This window comes from Oryza glaberrima, chromosome 9 (assembly GCF_000147395.1).
Source record: "Oryza glaberrima chromosome 9, OglaRS2, whole genome shotgun sequence".
In the NCBI taxonomy this organism is placed as follows: domain Eukaryota; kingdom Viridiplantae; phylum Streptophyta; class Magnoliopsida; order Poales; family Poaceae; genus Oryza; species Oryza glaberrima.
The window spans coordinates 5,459,699-5,481,104 of record NC_068334.1 but is presented as its reverse complement, the minus strand read 5'-3'; the positions used below and the strand labels follow the sequence as shown (position 1 = coordinate 5,481,104).

At 41.6% G+C, this 21,406-nt stretch overlaps 3 protein-coding genes across 4 annotated transcripts; 1 reads left to right on the top strand and 2 right to left on the bottom strand.

Moving 5' to 3' along the window:
* Positions 1-926: 926 nt before the first annotated feature.
* LOC127785107 (ras-related protein RGP1) lies at positions 927-4,836 on the bottom strand. The gene is made up of 2 exons (XM_052312531.1): positions 4,096-4,836; positions 927-1,691 (listed from the first exon to the last, which is right to left on the bottom strand). The coding sequence occupies exons 1-2, from the start codon at positions 4,329-4,331 to the stop codon at positions 1,247-1,249; spliced, it is 681 nt and encodes a 226-aa protein (XP_052168491.1). The 5' UTR covers positions 4,332-4,836; the 3' UTR covers positions 927-1,246.
* Positions 4,837-6,408: 1,572 nt separating this feature from the next.
* Positions 6,409-10,376, bottom strand: LOC127784510 (SURP and G-patch domain-containing protein 1-like protein). Its single transcript, XM_052311834.1, has 9 exons — positions 9,560-10,376; positions 8,734-8,860; positions 8,471-8,577; positions 8,243-8,386; positions 7,753-7,875; positions 7,472-7,654; positions 6,855-7,033; positions 6,722-6,776; positions 6,409-6,632 (listed from the first exon to the last, which is right to left on the bottom strand). Exons 1-8 carry the CDS (start codon positions 9,963-9,965, stop codon positions 6,750-6,752), a joined length of 1,296 nt encoding a protein of 431 aa, XP_052167794.1. The 5' UTR covers positions 9,966-10,376; the 3' UTR covers positions 6,409-6,632; positions 6,722-6,749.
* Positions 10,377-14,633: 4,257 nt separating this feature from the next.
* LOC127784820 (uncharacterized) lies at positions 14,634-20,600 on the top strand. 2 transcript variants are annotated; one of them, XM_052312210.1, is made up of 4 exons: positions 14,634-14,762; positions 14,839-15,030; positions 19,583-19,785; positions 19,878-20,600. In XM_052312210.1, exons 2-4 carry the CDS (start codon positions 14,926-14,928, stop codon positions 20,140-20,142), a joined length of 573 nt encoding a protein of 190 aa, XP_052168170.1. In that variant the 5' UTR covers positions 14,634-14,762; positions 14,839-14,925; the 3' UTR covers positions 20,143-20,600. The 2 variants fall into 2 exon arrangements, with proteins under 2 accessions (XP_052168170.1, XP_052168172.1); XM_052312212.1 differs by having other exon boundaries at positions 14,645-14,762; positions 14,872-15,030.
* The last annotated feature ends 806 nt before the right edge of the window (positions 20,601-21,406 follow it).

Here is a 21,406-nt window from a genome sequence, read left to right as displayed (position 1 = left end):
GGACTTCTCCCTTCATTAGAGGAATAATAATAATAATACCAGAGAGATGTGATCATGGTAATTAGACAAGGTAACATGGAAGTTCCTGAGTTCTGAAGAAAAGTTGTGTCCAAATTGCATGAAGGATATAACAGAATATGTCACATCTCACAAAGCTTGGGCATTGTTGTAAGATTTCACTGTTAGCATAAGGCCCACTACACTACATGATTCATTCACTCATTGCTCAAGAATCAAACCTGTGGGTTGTGCAAAAGATAAGTGCCTGCATTCTTCACACCTGAATATTTGAAGCAGTTTTGGAAATAGTGAACCCTACACTGGTTGTGTACTGGTCTCAGGATCAAGTAGTTTCAACCTTCAGCTATGGGTATTTTCCACCCTCTCCATTTCAAAATGTAAGTACTTTACGTTGTTTAGTAAAAATTAAGGTTCAGGGCAAAAGACTTGGTACCCCTTATTAAATGAGGGACGGTTGAATATGGGATGGCAGTTGGAAGTAAAATGGGAAGAAATTTGAATGGGAGGTAAACGATGATAAAGTATTACCCTCAATAGTGCTAGAAGTGCTTATATTTGGTACAAATTTTAAATACTAGAAATGGTTATATTTTGAAATGGAGTGAGTATCAAATTGAATATACAAAAGATGATCCGCTGAAGCCTTTGTTGATATATCCTCTTATCGGGCAAAAATTACTGGGACAGAAAATCAATACCACAAGAAAAGGGCTGATTTAAGCACGAAGTACATTTTTCCAGTTTTGGATAATATTGGCAGCAGGAAAAGCTGGCACCTTCAGACTTCAGGAAAACAATATCCTGAATCATTGCAACGTAATGTTGAATTATAGCGTGAGCCCTTTTTCTTTAATTACAGAATGGATTTTCTCTATGTTTTCTAGATGGGCAGAAGTAAGAACAGATAATTAAAGGTTAGTATCTCCCATTTTTTTTATTACACAGGTAAGTAAGGTAAACAAATGCATATATGTTTTGTGCTTGGATAAGAATGATATAGCAAACAGATAAGATTGGGCCAATTATATCTGAGAATGCTCTAAATGACTACACAAACCATCACACAATCAGATACAAAAAAGAGTGATTCATAAAATTACAACATATGTGAGTTAACTGTCCACATGTAGACCTTTTCATCTTTACTCACAGGAATCCCAGCTATTCAGTGTTGATATGGCAGGAGTAGTTTGAAACTCCGAAACAACACAGTACAATGCTATGCCTAGGACATACAACATGATGCTTTGGTTGGAGGGGCTGGCTCCTGACCTGGGACAACAATTTTTGTACCTTTCAGTAAGCTCGAGTTTCCGCTAGAATCAACCTCCTCATTTGCAACAAGGTTTTTCTTGCTGACAATACGGTAAATCTCCGTAAGTACGGTCATGAAAGCATTTTCAACATTGGTAGACTCAAGAGCAGAGGTCTCCATGAAGAAGAGATTCTCACGCTCAGCAAATTCCTTTGCATCCTCAGTCGGTACAACCCGAAGCGTGCCTAGATCAGATTTGTTACCGATAAGCATAATAACAATGTTCTTGTCAGCATGGCCTCTTAACTCCTCGAGCCACCTAGCTACATGATCAAATGACTGACGCTTTGTTATGTCATATACTAACATAGCTCCCACTGCACCACGGTAGTATGCACTTGTTACTGCTCGGTACCTATTATCACATTCAGAGAGGTTACTTAGCCAGTGAATAATTTTAGATGAAATGCACCAGAAACAAAAAACCAAATGCCAATATTGGAGCATGCATTCCAAAATGGAAATGTTAGTGATACAACAAACCATTCAACTATAGCAGATCTTACAATAAATCATCTGTACTTTGTTCAAGGGAGTAATCATTAAAAATGTCACTCTAGTACTTCTTTTAGTTCTTTCCAACAAGTATCTTATTTATCATTTCTTACAATTTAATAAAATATGCAATAGGAAACATCTATGAATACTTCAGATGTAAATTGCTAAACATATTACTATTGGGGTGCCAAATGTCATCACTGCCACTGGGATTAGAATAGCAAATTCTGGCTTCAGATATATATCTAATTTCCATTATGTAATATCTTTCCCTGAAATAGTTGCTTGTAATATTTAATTACATGAATTTAAAATCCAAACATTTGTCGTAAAAGCAGTATGCAGTAAGAGAGTATTACTAGATAACATCCTGTTTTACCAACTGCAGCAAGAATATAGATAATTTTTATTTGAGTAAAATATTTAATTTCTCTGAAAAATATATTGCCTAAGAAGTTGTTTAAAGTGATATTTACCTTGACATGTTTTATTATTTTCTCAAGAAAAATGCATCTAGTTGTGTTTACATGTGGCATCTGCTTTGCTCGATACAAGCATCTACTACATGTGTTCAGTAAAACGAGAAATAACTGTAATATTCACTAACTGAATTGTTAAATATCTACATAGGGATAAGTCAAAAGATGTAGATGTCAAATATGAGTTTGTCTTGAGTACACTGATCAATTATTACTCCCTTATTCCACCTGGTTCATGGGATAAGAACATATTGATGGTCCATACAGGGCTGCAAAAAATGGCAGGAATCTGCCAGTTCCCTGTGGTAACTCTGTAACATGAGGTTCATAAGTTGTTTTGGCCAATTTTAGCTATTTTTTTTTAAAAAAAAAACTCCACTTCTTGTTACGTGCTATTGGAAACTTGAATTGCAGAATAATTTTACAAATATATTTTGAATTTTATCTGGGATTAGATAAGTAATCAGGTCCAAAGAAACACTTCCCAAAAGGGGATTGAAACCCTGGCCCAAAGGATATGCACATTATTCAATTCAACGTTATTGTATGGCACCATATTCATTGTTCCTTGCTATGGTGCTAATAGCAAATAATAGCTCAAAAGGACATATTCATGTATGCAAGTAATAGACATATTTCACTTTTTTGAGGACTTTAATTTTTTGAGGATGCTTGCCATGCTGCTTGTCAATATATCTTATTTCTTATTGAAAGTGCAAATTATATGATTCTGTACTGAATAAAATAATAGGTAACCATAATATCTTAAGGGTGTTGGAATATAAACATATTGCTAATGATCTTGCAAGTCAAAACTATCTGATGTGTACAGCAGAACAAACATCTTACATGTTGTAAATATCTGATCTGTATAGTAGAACTCCAATTTCAGTATGCATTTCATTGAAGCCTCCTCTTATGTGTTCTGTGTGGGGATTTGTGCTAGGTTTTGGCTTTTGGGGTAAAATTCTCATTCGATCGGGGTTTGCGCATGTATTCAGGTTGAGCATCAATTACTAATTGCAGCAAACTGAGTGGATCAATACTTTCAATAATTCTGATTCTTTGAAATTTTTTTTCTAATCTAAGATTTGTTTGGAGGCGACACCGTGATGTTGCTTTTTAGGCTGGTCTCCTCTAGCTGCTGCAGCCATCTGAACAATGAACACTGGACTTTAGGCAGGGGCTCTAGCATTCATTAAAAAAGAGGTGCAAAACTCGAGCCAATCCTAGGATTCAAGCTTCCGAACTTCTTTCCGAGAAGATAGTGTCCCCATTTCATCATGCCGGGGCACAACAAAATACAGCTCCTCCAGCAGACAAAGTGAATATTGTATCGCTATTTCGTTTTGTTGAACATTATGGGCAAATCAGATTCCAGAAGCAGCACACAAAACCCTTCCAAGAACTTAGTAAGCTCATGACCTCTTCTCTTCATGTATCCCACAAAAACATCCTCATTAAGCAATTAAAAAGGGACTACAAAGAGAGTAACCTACTAACTTCAAGGGACTACAAAGAGAGTAACCTACTAACTTCATAAATGGCATAAGTGCACTAGAAAGAACATGGCCTACTCCTATTAATGAAATGAAACTATTGAGTGCATACTACCCATACTACCTTAGCCAAAAAAAACATTAAGCTCATAAAACAGCACAGTAGCATCAGTTGTTGTTCTTGTTGGATCAAGGGTTAACTTTTTTTATTTATTTATCATCTCATTATGCTGAACAAACTGAAACAAAAAAAAAAACAAAAGGCTGGCAGTGGCAGCTATACCTTTCCTGGCCGGCGGTGTCCCAGATCTGGGCCTTGACGGTGCGGGCGTCGATGTGGAGGGTTCGCGTCTGGAACTCGACGCCGATGGTGGCCTTGGAGTCGAGGTTGAACTCGTTGCGGGCGAACCGCGCCAGCAGCTGCGACTTCCCCACCGCGGAGTCGCCGATCAGCACCACCTTGAACACGTAGTCGATCTTCTGCCCCACCTCCCCGTAGCTCCCTCCTCCTCGCGACATCTTTCCCCCACCTCCTCCTCTTCTCCTTCTACCTCAACAACACAAAAGACTGCAATCTTTTCTTTATTCTTCTTCTTCCTCTCCCGTCCCGTCTCTCCAATCCAAGAACCGAACAGCAATCGATTCTTGGATCGACCCTGCTCTCCCTGGCGAGTTGCTGAATTTTTAGTATCAAAATGGAGGGGGGAGCTTGGTGGTGAGATGGGGGTAGAGCAGAGAGAGGCGGCGGTGCTTGGATTTCTTTGGTATTGTTTTTGGGAGAAGGAGGATGATTACACTGGATTAGAATAAATAGTGGAGATGATACTCAACTAGCGCTAATTGCTAATTGGATGGTAAAATAGAGCGGTGTTGAAGGGATCAATGGGAAGCCGCCATGGGCATGAGGAGGTGGAAGAAGAGGAGGAGATGGAGACCAAGTGACCAAGACGACGACGACCACGCCAACACGAGGAGCAACCAAAGAGGATTAGAGGAGCGTCTTTGTGTTTGTGAGTGTGAGTCAGACTGGAAGTTTTGAGGACCAAAACCAAAGCGAAGCGTGTTCAAGTGTCAACGCAACGGGGGCCCTTCGAGGGGTTCTCTGCAAGATTTTTTTCTTCTCTTTGTTTATACTCGTCATATTTGAGATAAGATTTGATCAAATGTTTTATAAACTTTTTCCAAACAAAAAGGTGTAATTGTATTAATTGAGTAAAGAATTATAACAGTTTGACACCGCATCCTTTCAGCTTGCGGTATGACTAATTGTTCGAGCTAATTCGTGAGCGATCTTATTACGCCCTTTTGAAAAGGTGCTAGGTCTTAACTCCCAGTTACGATTGAGCGCCATCTAAACCGGTTTCTCCTATTAGGAACAGAACCACAATCATCAAAGAGAGCGATCCGATTCCACGGTCAGTAGTTTATAAAAATATCAATATTTCATAAATTTGACTTCTTAACTAGTTGTCGTACATATATTTATATGATGCACTCTACTATGTACTTATTAGATTTTGCAAATTTATTTTAATACAAAATTGACAATCAAAATTTAGAGCAACTATGGAGTACTTATTACATAATCTTGTCCCAAGCATATAATATCTAGTATGACTATATTTTTGCAAATCTTTACATGAATTGAATAACTCGAAGAGAAATCTGAGACAAGAAGGGAACAAATTGTCGACTAATTTCAAGTTCTGTAGCTATTTAAGTGGATTCATGCGCATGTTGACCTATTCTTGATTTGATTGTGAAGTTGTAAACGACAAATTTGTAAGATGCTTTGAGGCGTGAAAAGGACAGTTTGTGCCTACGCGTTGATAAAGACCGGAAATAAGTATAGTAAAGAAATGAAAAAAAAATGCTTGACGAATGATTATCAATAATCCATTTGCCAACAAGCCCGAATAATGCCGTTGCTTCAGATTCTCTAGTTTTCTTCTCACAAATAGCATGTATATTTCTTCTCGCAAATAGCATGTATATGAGCATAGATAAAGAACTCCCTCAATCTTTCATCGAGGGAGTTGATTGGTTTATTAGACATATGATTGGTTTATTGTCATAGTTGTAGCCATTGCCACACTTTTTTAATAACACGTCCCACAGATCATAGACTTGATTTTTTTTTGTCAATTTTATCACACTTTGCGACTATTGTCATGTTGTCTAATCTTAGTTGTGGTAAAATATGACTAGCAACCAAACACACTCACAGTTTATTAGGCATATACACTCACAGTTTATTAGGCATATGATTGGTTTATTGTCACAGTTGACAGTTTATTAGGCATATGATTGGTTTACTGCCACAGTTGTAGCTTTAGACACACTGTTTTAATAACACGTCCCACACATCATAAACTTAATTTTCTTGTCAACTTTGTCACACTTTGCGACTAGCAATTTCTGTAGCGAAGCAAATAAATCAAATTGAGAGCTAGCTGACTGCTGACCTGGAGTGAACCCCTGATATTGTTATTAATGCCAGTTCTTCAAAACAACTAGAATAACTTTCGATTAGTATTTCGGAAGCATATGCTTTACAGTTTCCACATATTTGCAGAAACAAGGAGTAGCAATCACGTGACATAAGTTCAATATGGGTTGAATAATCATGAAGATACATTATTCATCAATAGCAACATGAATACATCACCATGTGAAACAAAGGGGGAAACACACACCAAATGACATGTTGAAAGTAGCATAGATGTAACAATACGTAAAACCAAAGCTACTGCAGAACACCGGGAAGCCTCTGGCATTCAAAGATTATATGCTGAATAAATGAACTTCTTGGCTTCTCTGCTGGTGAACAAAAACTTTCAATACTGTTAGTGATATCCCTAGGCAGTAGTTAGTTCTGTTAGCTAAAATGTAACAAAATTGTGCCTTACATCGCCCCTTGGATGACCTCCCATTATATCAGTAGTATGCTTTCCTTGGATTGTTCTGTAAAAGTGAGATGATCATTAGGTGAACAGGGATGACCAAACCACTCATTTACACAGCTTATGGCAGACAACATACCAGTGGGTTTGGCCTATAACGGTAGCCAAGCATCATTCGCTTCTTGTATTGCTCATAGATATCATCTTCAGATGTGACCTCACCAGGTTGGACAGCGCCAACACCAAGATGGTCCTTCTTCACGTCTCCAGCCATAATGGGATCTGCACGTCCACTTCTCTCACTGCCAAGACCCTCACCTGCACAAGACAACTTAGCATCTCAAAATCTGATGTATAAAACATAACCTTGAGAAAACAGGAAACACCAGCAACAGTTGCGTTCTGTTAATCATTAATGATAAATTCTTATCACAATTTTTAGCACGGTGTCTGTGGGTAGAGGTGGCTAATTTGCGACAGAACTGTACAGCAACAAATATTTGCTGGAAGAACACAGGAAACAGGATATGGCGATAGACAGGAGGAGATGGGCAGCAACCAGCAAGAGACAGCACAGAATCAAGAATGAATACCAGAGTTCAGATAGGATTTGAAATGAAATTTACAGTCTACCACTACCAGACACCCAATTGATTTCTTTGCTGGGGGGTTGATTTGGATTTCGTACTGATTAAAGGGAAATCCAAGAGGAACAAAGTAAGATCCAAATGATAATGCAAATATTCAAGGACTAACCTTCCCTCCATCCCATCTTAGACAGAAGTTTGTGTCCGATATTGTCAGCCTGAATCTTAGCCTTCTCTGCAGCTTCTTTGGTAGCCTTTTGTGCAGCAGCATCGTTACAACGTGCCATAAACTTTTCAAGTTCTTCTTGAGGAATGAAGTCGCCCATGTGATGTCCCTTCTTGGAAGAAGGAGCTGCAAAACACAGACCAGATAGAAAGGAAACAAATATGAGGTCTCCGGTTTCCCCAACCCTTGAATACAGACAAACAAATACTATAAAAGAAGGGTACCTTGAAGAGAAGGAGGTGGTGGCATTTCATCTTTTGATTGTTTCGGTGGCCTTTTCCGTTCTTCCTGTGCAGCTTTCTTCATGTAGAATTCCATCAATGCTACTGGATCCTTGGGAGGCTCACCTGCAAAAAAATAAAACAACACTGAGCACATAAAAAAAATTAAGATGAAAAGATCAAATATATCAAGTTGGAAATATCAACTTGAGGGAAACTAAAAGTTGGAAATAGAACAGCCAATACAGTTTGAAGCATGAAAAAAAGAAACTCGTGTTGGTTCTGTTTGTTGCAGTACACCCCAACTATATAAAACAGGCCGTGCAACATAGTTGTAGCAAAAAAGAAATTAGAAGTAACAACAATTGAAGCGGCAAACTTACATTGGGCATAAAAGTTTGATAACCAGAACACAGTATAGAAACACAGGTAATGTAATTGAACACTCAGCCACAAGACAATAAAAAACAAGGAAACAACGAATATAATTTACCATAGCCAGATGAGCTTCCTTGGGAAGAACTACCCTCATATGCCCCATACAAAGCTGAAGCAGGTGTTTGATAATTAGTCTTTTGTTCAAATGAGCTTCTCTGTGGGGCACTTGGTGCTCTGGAGCTTGGAGTGCTTGAGCTAGCTGAATTTGACAAGGGCATGTAATTTGATTACTTGCACTGAAGCCGAATTAAACCAAAAACCACAGAACTTTTGTGTCACAAACCATGTTTTGATGCCTGGGCCTCCTTTGACTGAGCAAGTAACATTTCTTCTTCAGCAAGCCGAAACTCATAGTATTTGTAGTCTGAACAGTTCTTATCAAACAGAAACCTGAAAATCACAAAGAATTGTATTAACACAATGGTGCGGCTAGTCTTACAAGCTGAAAGTCAAAACTCAAATACATTTATCTATAAATTATTTTTTAAAATTAAATTCATAGAATAGAATAGTGATAACGCGATCAGAACAGTTTAGCCTGCATACTTGAATGGTGTATCTCCAGGATTCCTTTGACGCGTGACATTCTCAAACTGTCTCCCATTTTTGGCAACAAAATTTGCTAATTTGTCAGCAACTTGCTTCACAGTCATATCATTTGGTGGTGATGGGGCTGCATGTCACTTAAATAACTGATTAATATCAAGCGCATGAACAAGGAATGCAAATTACTGCTGTAGCAGTAATGCATCCAACTCTTTCAATCAACATCCTTCCCATCAATGTCGATACAGTTAATCTATAAGCTGCAGTCAGAAGAGAAAAAACCAAAGCCTTCACAAATTTCTGTTTCCAATACCAGTTCAAGTAATTTCATATGCTGGGAACAGATGTTATTTTTGACAACCTAAACAGTATATCATATATGCATGAATCATATATATTATGTCCACAGCTCCTTGGTTTAACAGTAAATTGTCCTGGTATAAGAGCTTGAGAGCTTTACAATAGGCAGACCATGTCAGTCAGTCAGCAGCTCAAGGGATACTTATGTAGTATCACCGGTTACATGTTCAGCAGTTTATCAGAAACCTACGACATATCAAATGCTTGTATCAAGACTGCAACAAATTCAATGAGCTAATCTAAACCATGGACAGAAGCTATACTGAATAATGATGAATACCTACTATTTCGATTGTGCTTTCATTATAATCAAAATACATCCAATGATTAAATCCAAAGTTCCAATCCAGTTGGAATTGGACTATAATATAACCCATAGTAACCAACAAACATATAACAAAAGTATTTGATACTATGTCACAGGAAAAGAATGCGATTACAGGAACAAATGTGAATAAATGATTACCAACGACCCCTGACAGGGCAGCCGCCGATGCAGGAGCTTCAGGTTGCGCATACTTCTGCCGCTTCACAGGCTCTTCCCTGTCCGCACCAACATCTTCCTCATCCTCATCGTCAGCCGCAAACTTGACTGGCGCCACGGCGACCTTATTCTTCTTGAGGCTAAAGGCGAGCTTGGCGCCCGACGAGATCGAACCGGCCTTCTTCACCTCGCCCCCCTTGAGCTCCAGCGGCCTCTTGCTCGCCGACGGGGTGTTGGCGGCGACGACAACCGGCTTGGGGTTGGTGGCCTTGGCCGCGGCGGCGGCGGACGACGAGGCAGCAGCGGCCTTCTCCTTCTCCTTCTCCTGCATCTGCTTGAACCGCTCCATGAAGGAGCCGTCGTTGGCGAAGAGCCCCTTGTCGGCCATAGCTGCTGCTGCGGCTGCTGCTACTACACAAAATCCTTTCAAGCCCCAATCAACAACGCCATCGTTACACCACAAGATGCACACAACTACGCTGACCCGATCCAACCCCCCACGAGAGCAAACCACCCTAGCGGAAGCGATTGGTCTCGGCTCGAATCTAGCTCGAATCCGCAGCGAGAGCGAGATACCGGGAGAGAATCGGGGGCGACAAAACCAAAAAAAAAAAAATCGAGGAGCAATTGGAGGACGGCTCGAGGCCTCCGGCTAGTAGGCGGCGGGATCGGGAAGGGAGAGGAGGGAGGTTACCTTGGTCGGCCGGGAGGGATCGGAGCGGAAACCCTAGAAAAAAATTTGGTGCGGCGAGCGAGAGCGCGTCTGCGCGTGGGGTGTGGTGGGGATCGGTGGAGAGAGAGAATATGACGATGGGATCGTGGGACGATGCCGACCGATTCCGATTTCCGCGATTCGTGAACAGCTCCGCGTGGTTCTGGGCCGGACAAGTGTGAAATGGTTCGTACGTACGGGCCCAACAATTCTGATGGGGTTTTGGACTAGGAAAAAGTACACCGAAGGTCCCTCAACTTGTTATCGAGTTACAAAATCGTCCCACAAACACAAAAACCATTCATTTCAGGTCCTTTGGTGGTTTTGAACCCGGTTTCATCATACGTGGCGGCTGAGTCAGCGTGGGACCCATGTAGGTCCCACCTGTCAGCGTGGCCACGTCAGCACCCTCTCTCTCTTCCCCCTCCTCTCCCTTCCTCCTCTCTCTCTCTCTCACTCTTCTCGACAAGCCGGCCGGCGGCTGGGGTGGAGGCCGCCAGGGCGAGGCGGAAGAGGAGGAGGCGGTGGCGATCGGTCGCGAATGGCGAGACGGAAGCGCTCCACGCCACGGTGCTCAAGGAGGAGGAGCAGCAGCACGAGGTGGAGGAGGCGGCGGTCGTGATGAGCAGCAGCGCCACAAGCAGGGAGAAGGGCGGGCACCTACCGCAGGGGTGGGCGAAGCAGAAGAGGTCACGCCGCCAGCGATCGGAGGAGGAGAACCTCGCGCTCTGCCTTCTCATGCTCGTCCTCGGCGGCCACCACCGTGTCCAAGCGCCGCCTCCTTTCTTCGCGACGGCTCCGGCGCCGGTAGGTGCGGAGTTCAAGTGCTCCATCTGCGGCAAGTCCTTCAGCTCCTACCAGGCGCTCGGCGGCCACAAGACGAGCCACCGGGTCAAGCTACCGACTCCGCCCGTAGCTTCGGCAACGGTCACTCCGCCGCCCGGACGTTCGACCTCAACCTACCGGCCGGCGCCATTCACGACCGGTGAGAAGGCTATGGACCTCCTCCTCGTCATCCCACATCTTCTTGGCCTTAAAGCACGGCAGCGACGACACGAGAGTCGGGATTCGGTGTGTTCCCGGAGCCCTTGGAGTACATGTCGGCGTGTCGACGCGGGTGGGGAACAAGCTGGGCGCGAACCGGCCCAGCCACGCGTGCGCCGCGGCGCATATGGCTGTGGTGGGGGCCGCGACGATGGGGCTCGTCACCATGGCGTTCGTGGCGGGGATGCGACGCGCGTGGGGGCACCCATCTGAGAGAAAGCATGAAAGAGAGATGAGCAAGGGAGAGAATAGGGGAAGGAGATAGGAGGCTGACGTGGCTACTGACATGTAGGACCCACGTGGGTCCCGCGCTGACTCAGCCGCCACGTATGACAAAACCGGGGTTAAAACCACCCAAGAATCTAAAGTGAATGGTTTTTATAAGTTAAGGAATGTTCTATATCTGGTTTTTGTGGTTGAAGGACGATTTTGTAACTCGATGACAAGTTGAGGGACCTTCAGTGCACTTTTTCCTTTGGACTATTTTTGCCGCTCTCCCGATAGCGTGCTGTCAAATTGCCGCTCTTCCGAATGACTTTGGTTGCATCCGCCCTGGGAACAAGCCTCCTTCGCATGGAAAACGGAGCAGTCTATTAGCGCGTGATTAATTAGGTGTTAGCTATTTTTTAAAAAAACGGATCAATATGATTTTTTAAAGCAAATTTCGTATAGAAAATTTTTATAAAAACATATTGTTTAGTAGTTTGAAAAACGTGCGCGCGGAATACGAGGGAGATGGGTTGTGAACACCTAGCAACAAACACAGCCTTTGTCATTTTGTCATCGGAGATTGAAGATTATTTTTTTTTACTTGTGTCAGTTTTGAGCCCACGAGGCGCCACATCACCAAATCCGAGGATAAAATGATAGTTTTGCCCTTCTTCATTCTCTAACGTGGGTCTATCTCTTCCAAACTTCCTTCAAAATAAATGGGCTGGTGATGTCGCCGCCACCGATGTTGAGCCATCAATCCGAAGCCAGATCGACGTGAAGAGGACCTCAAGCGTCCCGCCACCAAATAGCTATGGAGGAGACGAACGACCCTGGGCTCTCTACCACCGGACTGACCTTGTCACCGCCTTGCCATGCGCCACCAGATCTGTTGCACCGCATCGGCACCACCTGCGCCAGATCTGTTGCAAGTCAGGGCCATGCTTCCACTTTGAATGTGAGGCCATTATTGGAAAAGAAGAAAAGGAAGAAGCTCTCCACTCCGGTGCTTTGTGCTCAGAGGATGATGACGGCGGTGGTGATGGAGTGAGGCACCGACGGTGGCATCTTGTTGTCGAACAACCATCCCCGCTGATCCCCAACTGCATTGACAGTACGACGGAATGATTGAGGGGTCAGGGAGATAGGGTCGTAGGCATGGAGTGGAGTGAAGGAGGGAGGAGCACGAGGCGGGGAGCTCGCCGGCCAGGGAAAGGAAGAGATGAAAGAGATTGAGCAAGGGAAGGAGAAATGAAGAAGAAAAAAGGCAAGACAGTTATTTTGGCCTCAGATCTGGTGACATGGCGCCTCGCGGGCTCAAAAATAGCACACGAGCAAGAAATATTCTCTCTTCGGTGGAAAAAAGACAAAGTCATCGGGAGAGTGGCATTTGAGAACACACCATTTGGGAGAGTGGCAAATAGTCCAAAACACCAATTCTAGAGGTTTTGGGTCAGCTTTATTCGTGCCCTTCTCCTGTAAAACCGGATATGGTCTGTCCTACAACTTTTAAAACCAACATAAATCGAATTCCTAGACAGTATTGACAAAAGTTTCAGCAAACATGGCAGATATCCGTCTCCTACAACATCTACATAGCTCTAGAAGAAAAAAAAAGAAACTAAAAACACCATCGAGACCTATATGTCATTGAGAATCTGGTTAGAAGAAAACTAAAACAGATAAACATGGAGGCCGCCTATCAATCCGCTACTCCTTCACCACCACCCGTACACCCCGTTGTCATATGGCTGCACACTTCTCTGCTGCTCAATCGGGTTAACTTGGCTTCTCCTGCGCAGATCCTGCAACCCATTCTCTCTATTGTGGTGATGCCATGTGTCACCCAATCACACGATGCTTCAGTGCCGCTTGGCTGATAGGTGGGCCCCCCCTCGTCTCAACCTGTTAACACTAAAATTTGGTACGGTTCTTTAGTGGATTCGGTTAAGGAAAGAAATCGATTGGCAGAAAAAATTTATATAGGCTAGATGATGCATCGTGCTTTGCTGTGGGATATATGTTTTCGACTCTTCTTTATTGGTAGTCTTTCTTGCTATAGGTATTAGGTAATGTCTTGACTTCGTTGATAGTTGCATGAACTGCTTCAGTTTCACAGGCCCCTCTTAGAACGATATTTAGTAGTTCATCCTAATTCATCCTAATTGAAGTATTTCATTCTAGCGAGCGTTCCTTTCTTTACATAGAAATGACAGAATGATTTGGATTGAAATATTATGAAATAATTTGAGAATGAGAATGATGATTTAGCATGTGTATGCTGAGTTTTAGAATAAAATAAATTGTGTTAATATGATTACTATGACTGCATGTTGAGCTTTGGGTGTTTAATGGGTTAATATGGCATGCTTGCATGTTAGGCTTTAGAAGTACTAATAATAATATTATGCTTGCATGTTAAGCTTTAGGTGTTTAGTGGTTTGTAACTTTATAGAAGATATAGATAAGATTGAATTCAAGTAGGAATTGTAAAAGACCACGACAAGGCATTTTTATTTTAGTATATCACTTAAATAGGCAGGATTAGTTATTTTTCTTTTCTTTTTAGGTAATCTTATCTCGTGTCCAGTATGGACTTGTAAAAACCCAAGGGCATAAATATGTACATCCAGAGCATTTGTAATCATCAACAGATCAATGCAATAAAATTTTGGCGCAGCGCCAATCTTTCGACGGGTTCTTGTTTTCGAGTAGGGCTGTATCGGTTAAGTTTGATCTCCAGCTAGAAATCAAGTTTGGGGTCTTCCTCTCGAGTTGGGCTGTATCGGTTAAGTTCGATATCTAGTGACGAAGTAAGTTCTGTAAACTTTGTTTATATCGGCCCTGATTAGGACTTCTCTATTTTTGTTGGTATCGGTTTGGTTAGGACTTTCTCGGTTAAGTCTTATGAAACATTTAAAACATTTTTTTCGACTAACCACCTCTGTTGTTATCATTTAGCCCGTGTGAACCATCTCATCCAAAGTGTAATATCTATTGCAATAATATATAGTCCAAAAGTAAAAAGAATATTATAAGGGTCGTACAAAGAATATATGCCCAAAGTGCAATGTACTAAAAAAAGGAAGAAGAAGAAAATGGGGAAAGGAGAAAAAGAGACATCGGGGGGTTTTCCAGCCCTAAGCCCCGCCATTCATCGCTGCTGCGTCGTCGTCCGCCATTACCGCCGACTGATCCCTCCTGCTTGGCTCCTTCCTGGTGAGCTACTGCTGCCGGCGGATTCTTTGCTATCTTTCCCCCCATTCACAGCCGCCTCTCCCGTCTCCCCGTGCAGCCGTGCTCGCTCACTCACCCACTCACTCACCAGTGAGGAGCAAGCGAATCCGGTGAGCAAGCGCGTCGAGGACAGCAAGGGGGAGAGATGGGGGACACCGAGAGGAGCTCTATACTGGTCCACATCTTGGTCATCGCCCTCTGCCTCACCGCATTCGGCTTCGCCATCGCCGCCGAGCGCCGCCGCAGCACGGTACTCTCAACTATGCTCCACGCTTTTCTTTTTCTTTTTTCAATTTCCCCTTTCATTTTCCTCCTTCCAGTAATCCTCCAAGAATCGATCGATCTTCCCGAGTAGCGGACCTCTGGATCGGAAGGATTTGAATAGAGCATTGGACTTTTGTTAAGGGGCTGGGCTGGCTACTGATGATTTTTAGTTTAGCCGACGTTTTTTGTGGCCAAGATTCTCGATATGAATTGTTGTCTTTGGATAAGGGAGATTTAACTTGTGTTTCAGTTGATGTACTGGATGTCCTAACTTGGCTTCTTTATGGAGTGCATAACTATTACTCGTGAGTCCAGATTAATCCTTAGTCATCGGAATAGCAAATTAGCACTACTAATAACTGCTTAACTGATGTACGGTCACTCAATGTTCAACTGCTTACTGTTGAGGTTAGATACTTAGATCCACAGTTTTTCTGAGCTAACGTGCTATAGAGTGTAATGGAAGGGTGTGGGGCGTTAGGAATAGGGGAATTGCTCCGAGAATTTTGGTATTTAATTCGAACTAAACCTAATGGTTGGGTGTAAGGCATCCAAACATCGAATGGAAGTGTATTTCTCTTGGCAATCCCAACCAATATCTCAATAGATTGTAAGATGACTAGAAACTTGTTGTGAGTTTTAACAGTCCTATCCCAAACATGCAAGCAAAACTTATGTGGACTTACTGTGTTTAGAATGATGTGGTATTAACACGTGTTTTTTTTCCCTATTAAGTTGTTAAATTCCTATATGTTAGAGTTCAGTTCTTAAGCTCTTTTTAGAACAATAGGAAGGGTTTAACATTAGGGAAAAAATGTGAGAGAATTACTCAAGCACTTTGTTATATTTGTTTTTGTCTCTCATCTAATTGGACCATGTGATTTACATAGGTCAAAAGTACATATCTAAGATACATTTTGAATTTTGTTTTTGAGTTTATGGATGGAGTACTTTTTACAATTTACATACTTCAGGTAATTTGCAACACATTCCCACCTAGTTATGACATTGTGTGAAGTTGCGCGTCTTTTCTTTTCTTTGGAACTCTAGTGCTAGTTGATATTATGGAAGCTTTGTCTAGGTACTTATTGACTGCTTATCTCTTGCTGATAAAAAATTAAGGGTTGGAATCAAGTTTTATCATACTGAAATAAAGTACATATTTTGTTAGCAACTTAGCATTGGTTTGTATGCTCATGTTCTTGGGTTTCTGCCTTATTTCATCTAGTCGTAGATATCTTTTTTTTCTTGAAAATGCATGAGGCTTGAGCTTCATTTCATTAAGAAGAGAAGAAATACACAGGCAAGGCCGAAAGGGCCCTCCTCCAAAACACGTCAGACAAAGACGCACCACCAAAACCCCTACTAAGTCTTAAGGATCTTAGAGATATACATCTGATGCTTTTGCAAACTTCACACAAAGCTAACTCTGAAGACCAAAACGTTGGTCAAATCTATTTTCGTATGAAAGTAACTCCATAAAACTTTTACCCAATCCTATGCACGGACTCGTTTGCATGTAACCAAATTTGGATTTTTAACAGTAATTGAAACATTGCATTTTCAGAATTGAACTAATTTGCAAATGTATATACTGCACTAAAAAGGTAAGTTTGTTGCAATAATGAATAAGAAACAAAATAAAGCAGATTGTAAGACATGCATTCACTAATCAAATATCAAAGTGGATATGCGGTATAAAGATTATTTTAGTTCACTGCCTTAGCTATCTGGACGGTTCTTTTTTTTGCAACTTCTCTCCCTAGCGGTCCTTGGAGATTACCTACCTATAAGCATAGATGGTTCAGCCTCCACCAGATTGTGCTTTTCCCGTGCATTATTTCGACACTGGCAGCGTGCCAGTGGATGATTTGAGACAGCAGTGAAAAGGACAGCTGATCAATCTAGGGTCAAAGATCTGAAACAATAATGGGCTGGACAGTTCAGTCAAGTGAGGATGGTCCATTGATTATACTCTAACCTAGCTTAGAACTCTTGGGCAGGATGGTCTGCTCCTTTTGTAGGACGGTCGGTTCGTTGTATCTTACCCAGTCAACATCTCTATTTGGAGGATGGTCCGCCAACCTTGCCATACTGTCTTTCCCATAGAGGTTACCTATGCATGCCAGTAACGTAGCTAGGATTTAAAGTAAAGATGGTCCATCTATATGTAATATGTCAATTAAAAGGGTGGTCCACTATACAATTTTTATTATATTAACTAGCACATATACTATAATTTCAAATTTTTAGGTGGTCCATGGACCATGGTGCCACATAGCTGGCTACGCCACTGATGCGTGCCCTATAATGTACGGACAGTCTGGCAACACCGGACAGCCCTGTCCATTTAACTAGGGAACCCTTTACCCTATGCAATTATTATTGAACACCCAATTAACTTGGAACTGTTTTGTATAATGCAATAGTATGAGCTACTGTTTCAAGCAAATTTTCATTTAACATTACAACAAAGATAACATAAAATTAAGTAAAAAAAAAGATAACATAATCGAATGCACATTACGTCAACATATGCACAAGCATATCAGAGAATAAAACGTCTATGTCAAAACTACAAAGAATTGTGCCTACAGTAAGAAAAGAATTTGCTTTAGTTGCATTGCTGGATTGTGGTATGAGCTCGGCAACTTTGGAGACAAGTCTGGAAAAAGGCTAATTAGATTGTCGTAGTTGTGCGTAGGAATTAGTACGAGCCCACTAATTTGACCATTTATCTAGACATAATTGGAAGCAATAAAATTCTACAGTACACAGTTCACTAGTTGACCTTCATGAGCTTATTCCTCACCATTGGGAGATGCAGTTAACAGTGCCACAGTGTTGTTGATTCATATGCCTCTGTGGTAAAGTGATAAACTGATAATATTCAGAAGCAAATGTGGAGTCTACTATAGCATTCATCTAGGAGTACTTCCAGGGTATGTTTTATCCTCGCAAAATTCAGGATGTAAATCCTGAAATCCCCTTTTATCTCCGAGGCACAACCAAAGTTAGGCAAGTGCTTGGAGTCCAAGTAATAAAAATGGACCTAATTTATTCTGTGTCCTTAAGATGTCTACATTCTATCGCACCATGGCCCATAGAAGTAGTAAACAAATGACTATCCACAATTCCTGGTGCCAATCATCCTAGTTGATCCTTAGATTGTTTGCAGCTTGCTCTAGGTGGTTGAGTGTGGTGGTCAGCCTAGGGTACATTCTGTTGTTGACATGAAATATGCAAAATATTGTTAAGACCAAACGATTGTACTGGGTAACTGTACCTTTTCCTCTAGAGTATTGTATAGCTATCTTAAGTCTTAACTATAAGTAATCAACTACTGAACAATTCAGGTTTCCTAACCAATATATAGACTAACCTCAAATCAAAACTAAGGTTTTGCATGGCCCAGAGTTGTTTTAGTCATAGTTATTAGGACCGGACTGGACCGGCGGTCCGACCGGGAAAAACCGGAACCAGGGCCTCGGCCGGTCTGGTCCTCGTAAAAGATCGGCTATGCAAAATAACCGGGGAAAACCAATTGAGCCGGGCGGTTTTTATGTAAACTGGACGTTGAGCCGGACTGGTTGGACCAGCTGAGCTGGATATTGGGCTGTTGATGGGCCGCCGGCGAAGCCCACTTCAATCCTGAAGGCGTTGTGGAGGGGATTCGACCTTGGGTTGCTTGGTTGGGAGCAAGACACGCTAGCCAACTCACCATCTCTTTGCTTGTGTTGATAAAAGACATATACATCCTATTATACATTGAACCGCGGTCGGACCAGCCAAACCAGTGGTCCAACCACTAAACCGGTGAACCGAGAGCTTCACCGGTTCATTCACCGGTCCGGTCTTAATAACTATGGTTTTAGTGCATATTTGTATTTCAGCAAGAAAGATTGTAATTGCATTAATAATGGAAGGTCGAGAAACAGCCATCCTGCTGTATTTTGAGGGTCAAATAAGAAATGTGTTCTTTAACCACCAAAGTAGCTTCACTAATCAATTCACCGCTTTATAATGTTATCTGAATCTTCAACAGTAACACAGTTACACCCTTGCCCAAAGGTCCATTTGCCTCTGTTGCTATATATTGAGACTGTTGCCCTTATGAAGAATTCGGACTGAAATTTTCACAGAAAACATCAACCATCTTGTATAGTAAAATATTGTTAACTAGAATTTTGAAGTCAAATTTTATTGGGGATGTACACCTGAACTTTTTAGTTTCAACATGGTTTTACTCGTTTGTCACCAACTTCTGGTTGGCAATCCTGTTCTAATTGCAGTATTGTTACACTAAAGTTGGTTATGATTTTTTTTTTAACAAATTTAGCTTCTATGTTCTATCAGAAGAGGAATATCTTTCTACTGCAAGCACTTAACCAAAGGGCTAGCATGTAATACTCTCTAATATGCTAAACATTGATTTTTTTTTTGTAGTTTATACTAGTCGTATGTTCTCTTGAGTTGATTCTGTTTATCTTACATTTCTGCTGACCATAATATCTTGTCCATTACTTTGTACATAACAGGGCTCAATTGTTACGGACAGCTTCAATTCCACATTTTGTGTTTATGACTCTGATATTGCTACTGGCTATGGTGTTGGTGCATTCCTGTTTCTCCTCTCTGGTCAGTCACTTCTTATGGTAGTTACCAAATGCATGTGTTTCGGCAAGCCACTTGCACCTGGGGGAAGTAGAGCCTGGTCAATCATATACTTTGCATCTTCATGGTAAATTGCTAAGAACATCAATAGAAAAATTTTCGGATCGTGCCCATTTCTTGTTTCCTTACGTAATAAATTTTTTCCTGCCCCATTGTCAGGGTCACATTCATAATTGCGGAGTCGTGCCTGATAGCTGGAGCAACAAAGAACGCATACCACACTAGGTATAGGCACATGGTATACGCGGGGAGCTGGACTTGTGAGTCCCTGCGCAAAGGAGTTTTTATCGCAGGAGCGGTCTTCGTGGTGTTCACTATGATTCTGAACGTGTACTTCTACATGTACTACACGAAATCGACAAGCCAAGCTGCCAAAAAGATCAACAAGACTACCCCTAATGTTGGTATGACTGGCTACGCATGACAATTGGATTCCGGTGTATCCTGGGACATAAGATTAGTTTTTGGAAAACGTGGCTACGGTGTCATTGTACTATGATCAGATGCTTCCGAAGAAGCATGTGGTGCAGGGTTGTGCAGGTTTTGGCCTGTCGGAGCTAATTCTAGTCAGTTTATGGCTGGGTGCCTGGGCCAAGCCTTATATGCTGGGATGGGAGTGACTCGTTTTTGTTTTGTGCTGATTAGGGTTAAGCAAGCACATCATATTCTGTTTGTAACTGGTGAAGCTGCCGCCTAGAGCTGCTTGGCAGGCTAGCAATTTGGTGTGTGTTGTAGTCTGTTGTAAGTCGATTGCCTGTATTTTATTTGTGTGCGCTAGAGAAGAGTTGAATCTGCTGGTTTCAGTAATTTCCTGGCCAAGGACATCAATTTATTTGCTTTGGGGGATCTGAGCCAATCTATAAAAATCCTATATTAGTGTCACCATTAGCTCGGATTGTGTGTAGCCATATCATCAAGAATAGGCTTACCGTTGGATTGCATACCAGCCCGACCGTTCCATCTTCTATTAATGATGTTATTTTCTTTATCCTAGTAATGGTGTTAATTGATGCATCAGCAAATTAAACTGTCAAAGGACGCGAACAGTTCACAATTCTTTACTCCCTAAGTTAACTCGGAGTATTAAATATAAAAAAAACTATGTATAGGTTGCGTGTAAATTATGAAACGAATATTTTAAACTTAATTGCTCCATGATCTGATAATGTGGTGCTACAGTAAACATTTGCTAATGACATATTAATTAGGCTTAATAAATTAATCTCATTTGCTAATGGCAGATTAATTAGGTTTAATAAATTCGTCTCGTAGTTTACATGTTGATTCTGTAATTTTTGTTTTGTTATTAGTCTACGTTTAATACTTTAAATATATGTATCCATATATTCGATATGACACATCAAAGCTTTACACCCTCGCTGTAAACACAACCTACATATTCGCACCAGATGTCACTCATTCACACAGTATATGCATCTACTTTTGGTCCTCCTCACGCTGCTCATCCGTCGGTCAATCCACATAAACTTCGTCAAGAGCATATTCAGCATTCATTTAGACGATTGGCCATGTCTCTACCCCAATCTAGCAGATGAATCGGGATGCAAGCGGGACGAGCAAGCGGGTTTTTTTTAGCCCGTTTATCTCACTTCTAGTTCATTTTTTCTTCTAAATTTTTTACTATCATGTAAGAAATAAACTAGCAAGCGGGTTTTTATACGGTTAGC